Source organism: Stegastes partitus, unplaced genomic scaffold (assembly GCF_000690725.1).
Source record: "Stegastes partitus isolate 25-593 unplaced genomic scaffold, Stegastes_partitus-1.0.2 Scaffold1113, whole genome shotgun sequence".
NCBI lineage: Eukaryota > Metazoa > Chordata > Actinopteri > Pomacentridae > Stegastes > Stegastes partitus.
In genome coordinates, this window is record NW_007578844.1 from 97,889 (window position 1) to 102,957 (window position 5,069).

General features: G+C 41.5%; 1 protein-coding gene across 1 annotated transcript in view; it reads left to right on the forward strand.

The window, feature by feature from the left end:
- LOC103368013 (extracellular serine/threonine protein kinase FAM20C-like) overlaps nt 1–5,069 on the forward strand; it is a 44,779-nt gene that overhangs the window by 14,107 nt on the left and 25,603 nt on the right. The window contains exons 3-7 of the mRNA XM_008296241.1: nt 538–616; nt 881–973; nt 1,176–1,291; nt 1,454–1,634; nt 1,878–1,987. Coding sequence (XP_008294463.1) covers nt 538–616; nt 881–973; nt 1,176–1,291; nt 1,454–1,634; nt 1,878–1,987 — 579 coding nt within the window. The remainder of the gene's footprint in view (nt 1–537; nt 617–880; nt 974–1,175; nt 1,292–1,453; nt 1,635–1,877; nt 1,988–5,069) is intronic.

Below are 5,069 nucleotides of genomic sequence, written 5' to 3' on the forward strand. Positions count from 1 at the left end.
AAAAAAAAACATGTACAAAATAAAATAGTCAAGAGGATGTGTTGAAATTCTGTGTTAAAAAGTATAATTTAAAGTGATATGCAGACAAGTGTGAAGGATAAATCCCTGTAACATACTACGCCGGATAATGAGGTGTCTAGTGAAGCCTGTGTAGCACTAACAGGAATTAATTCATATGATGCAATGTCCCAGCAAACATAGCAAAAACCCTGTGTGTGTATGTGTGTGTGTGTGTGTGTGTGTGTGTATGTGTGTGAGAGAGGAACACAACCCGTGTGTAGAGTCTGTGAGAGGGACACAACAGTGTGTACCAACAAAGTGACGGGACTGTGATATACCTCGATGATGACGCACGTCTTCTCTGTTATGTTGTGTGTGTGTGTGTGTGTGTGTGTGTGTGTGCCACATTAATGGCCGGTGTGTTTGGTCACAGCATGACATGTTCTGTGTGCACATGCATATATGTGTGTGTGTGTGTGTGTGTGGTGCCTGGCGTGTGCTTTGTTGCCATGGTAACATCCTTGTACTGTTTTCCAGTGCAGAAGTCTGGGGGGACGCAGCTGAAGCTGGTGATGTCATTTCCCAACTATGGACAAGCCATGTTCAAACCCATGAAGTAAGTTGCAAATGGCAAAACCACCACATTGATCATATTACCAAGAGTGTATAAAAATGAATTCCTTACATCCGCTTGAAATCATTCCACTAAGTTTAAAGCTGAGACATGTGCTGTTTCTCGACTGCCGGGCAGAAAGGTGTCTAATGTCTCATAATCTCAAATGCTTGGTGGTTTTCAAATTAAGTTGGCAACTAAAATAGACTAAACTTGACGTGCATTTCTAGTTGAGGAACACATTCTTGACTTGGCCTCTTTTGTCAGGCAGCAGAGAGACGAAGAGACCAACTACAACCTCTTCTACTTTTCTGACTTTGAGAGACACAATGCAGAAATTGCAGCTTTTCATCTGGACAGGTACCAAGTCCATTTTTTATTTTTATTTTTTTTAAATCAAAGAACCTACAGCAAAGCACTGCCACAGCAAGCAACGTGAGTGAACTGCTCAGATAATGAATGCATGTTATGTAACATCATGTAATATATTCTTTTTTGTTGTCTTTCATCTCTGCGATGGACTCTGTCCCCCGTCTGGTACTTTATTTCACCCTCGCTGCAGGATTTTGGGCTACAGGAGAGTCCCTCCTGTGGTTGGGAGGCTGGTTGATGTGGTCAAGGAGATCAAAGACATCACAACCGATCGCAAGCTGGCTCGAACCTTTTTCACCTCCCCTGGTACCGCTCACACACAAATGTTCCTGCTTAAAATGGCCTCGTATATATATCTGATTATGCACCTATGAATATTCCTCCAGTTCTTCTCAAAACCTCGTTCCTGTCTTTATTATTTTTTCACACCGTTCTTCTCCACCTCTGTGCTCCTGTGGCTCCCCCTAGTGGGGAACATATGCTTCTACGGTCGCTGCTCCTACTACTGCTCAACAGAGCATGCTGTGTGCGGCCGCCCCCGGCACCTGGAGGCCTCCCTGGCTGTCATGCTGCCAGATCTGTCCCTGGCCGCCCGCAGGACCTGGAGATCCCCATGGAGACGCTCCTACAGTCGCAGAAAGCTGGCAAAGTTAGTGGACGCAGGCTCTTTAGTCATCGAGGAACCAGTTTTCTGGATGACAACAAGTGATTCAACGTATCCCCAATGTGTCTGCAAAACTTGCATAATAAGACCTGTTACACTTAATTAAATGTGTCACCAGAGATCATTGTTTAATCCAGTTTTTCGCCTTATGGCTACAGCTCATTTTGAAGCTAATAAATCATCAGATCTTTCCCTTCCGCCTTCAGAGTACATGAATGTATGTTTCAGGTGGGAGACACAACCTGACTACTGTGCGACAGTGAAGAAGACCCCGCCGTACGACAAAGGCACAAGACTGGTGGACTTCATGGACATGGTCATACTGGACTTCCTGATGGGTATGTTGAACTTATGTTTCTCTGTGACAGAAGTGAGTGTACAGTAGGTTAATGGCATTGTTGTAGACATTTAAGGACACAGCACAAGAGTTTGATGTAGTTTTCTTACTCAAACCTTTACAATGGCTCAGCGATAACAGACATTTTGATATGCCACAGCATTAGAAACACTGTGTCCTGGTTTATTAAAAGCTCCCTCTGGTGAAGATTCACCTTGCCAACATATCCACATGGAGTTTTTATATCCTAAAAGACACATAGTGAGTGTAAAAAGCAGTCAGCTCCATGGCTGAAGATGTCCACTTTAAAACTGTAGCCTCCAAAACATGGATTCAGACTTCCCAGATTTTATAAATCTGAATAACTAATCCTGTCAACTCACAGGGTGGGACTTTCTGTATCATTATTCTTCTTCAGAATCAGCTTCCGGATCAAACATTATTTGACAGAAATGCTCCAATACTAGTTATTGTGTAGTTTAACGGTGTTTGAACAGTGTTATAGCTGAGCTGGTGTGCTCGAGCTGCAGTGAGGGGGGGAGGGTTGAGGAAGAGGCTTCTTAGATGTTGAAAGGAGGCAACAGTGTAGACTTGCATCTGAGCCATTTTAAGTTACGGCAACTTCCAGCACATGTGGTTTTTATTCCAGCTTTAGAATCAGAATCAGAATCAGAATCAGTTTTATTGCCAAGTAATTTTTACATCACCAGGAATTTGACTTGGTCCATTGGTGCAAAGAAGCAGAAGAAAATATATTTATATGAAAATGCTGGATAGGGGAAAATATATTTATATTTAAAGTAACATCTGAATTGTTTATGGCTCAGGGGAGGGGGTCATTCATCAATACCACACGGCATATAATCACATGCAAAATTTAAAAAAAAAACCCTGTTCGAGTAACAATGCAGATGCTATAAGATAGAGACTCGCCACTATGAGAATCCAGAATAGAAATCTGTGGGAGAATTCCATCATGCCAAAGATAGACACGTCCTGTTGTCATTACCCAAACCAGGAAATGTTTTATCCTATGGTGTTGCTGCTCTGACACAAGCCTGCCATTGTAAAACTGTGCTTCCTATTATAACCTGTCAGGAAAATCTCATTTCAAATCTTAATTCAAATTTAAAATCATCAAAATGTTGACTACTGATTCTATGCGTGCAGTTTTTATGTCCTGGTGAACAGTAGAACTACAGATATAGCTCTCTCATTATTCAAACATACAAGCCTGGTCTTGTCTTATCCCAAAATAACTGCCTGGATGTGTTTTACCAAGATGACTGCTGAGTATTAGACTCACTCTAAAAGACCTTATTCACACGGCTTTTTAAGAAATCGAGCTGCTTAAGGGCACAAGGGGAGTGTTTAAATGGAAAAAACTTCCATTTTATGTATAACTTTGATGCACAGAAAGGAGTTTGTAGGGCAGGGGTGCCCAATCCTGGTCCTCGAGAGCCCCTATCCAGCATGTTTGAGATGTGTCCCTCGTCCAACAAACCTGATTCACATGATCAGGATCGTTATCAGGCTTCTGCAGAGCTTGATGATGAGCTGATCATTTGAATCAGGCGTATTGGAAGAGGCAAACATCTAAAACATGCTGAATAGGGGCTCTCGAGGACCAGGATTGGGCACCCCTGTTGTAGGGGTTCAAGCATGACTCCAGAGGGACGTTAATGTTTGTAATCCCACCTGTGATTTTTCCTGCTTTTGTCTCATTTTGAGAAAAAACAAAACAAAACAAAACAAAGATGTCACTGATGAGATTAATAATGACTCAGTTCTGCTCTTTGCGTGTTTGACTTTAACCAATTTGATCAACTTTACATGAGAACAGTTATTATGAGATGTTAAGATTTTCATACTTTTAGCATCTCATCTACTAAAAAAACAAAACAAAACACAGACACAAAGCTAAAAATCCATCAACAGCTTGTGTTTCTGAGGGAGCTGCTGTCACTGCAGCCAAACAAGAATATAAAATGCCATTGGAAGGAGTTCTGTGTTGTCTCCTGAAGCCTTAACCAGCTACATGAGAGATAAAAACACCGTCGGGTTAAAGGTTAGGAGCAGCTGAAGCTGTGAATACTTGACCTTCAGCAGCAGCAGCAGCAGCAGCAGCAGCAGCTCACTGACCTGCGCACTCCAGTTACTGGGCGTTACCGTGGCAACGAGCCGTCGCCGTGGTTGCGCCGACAACTTCTTCACAGCCAGGTAAGAAAGTCTCCCTAAAGTTAGCGTTGTTTCTAGTTAACTAGTTACTAGTCGTTACAAACTGCTCGTTTAGTTTTAGAACTGCTGCTTTTTGGCTTTTTTTTGTTCTTATCCTCCCGGTACCCGAACTTCAGCTGTATGAGGAGCAGGTGTCGGTGAGAGTTCACAACTTACCGAGTTAACTTTATAGCAAGTTAGCATAACTTGCTAACGAAACACCTGCTAATTGCATATTTAGCAAGCTAACGTTAACTTCAAGTTAGGATGTTTAGAAGTTATTTAGGCAATTGTAAACATCACGTTAAGCATTATGTATTCTGTATAGACATTGTTTTTTTTTTTTGTTTTTTTTTTTTAAGTCAAAACAGGCCAAATGAGTGTTTTTGTCCCACGTTTTGTAAGATGTGTTGTAAATACGTGTCGACAAGGATGTAGCTGTTATCCATATTTCCTTCTGATTTGCTAAATCTGTGAGTGGGAGTCAGAAAACGAGGCACGTTTAGTGACATATTTCATTTGTACAGATCATAGCCCGATGATAATAGCGTAAATAACACTTAACTGAGATTGTTTTCCCCCGGTATTAGTACAGTTATTACAGTATTAACTAAAACTCAGGTCATCATCACTGCCTATAACAGTGGATTATCCTGATAGCATCCTTGCTAATTTTAATAAATCTATTTCCCCTTATAGATTTCACGCAATTTTGTGTCATGAAAATAATTCGCAGTGCAGGTTACAGAGGAATGGTACAGTGTGTTGGCGATTCAGGTTAAATATCTTTATTTGTTTTTCCCAGAGTTCTTCTGTAGGATGGCAGGTCAACACCTGCTGATGGTATTCACACAGACATCAGCATA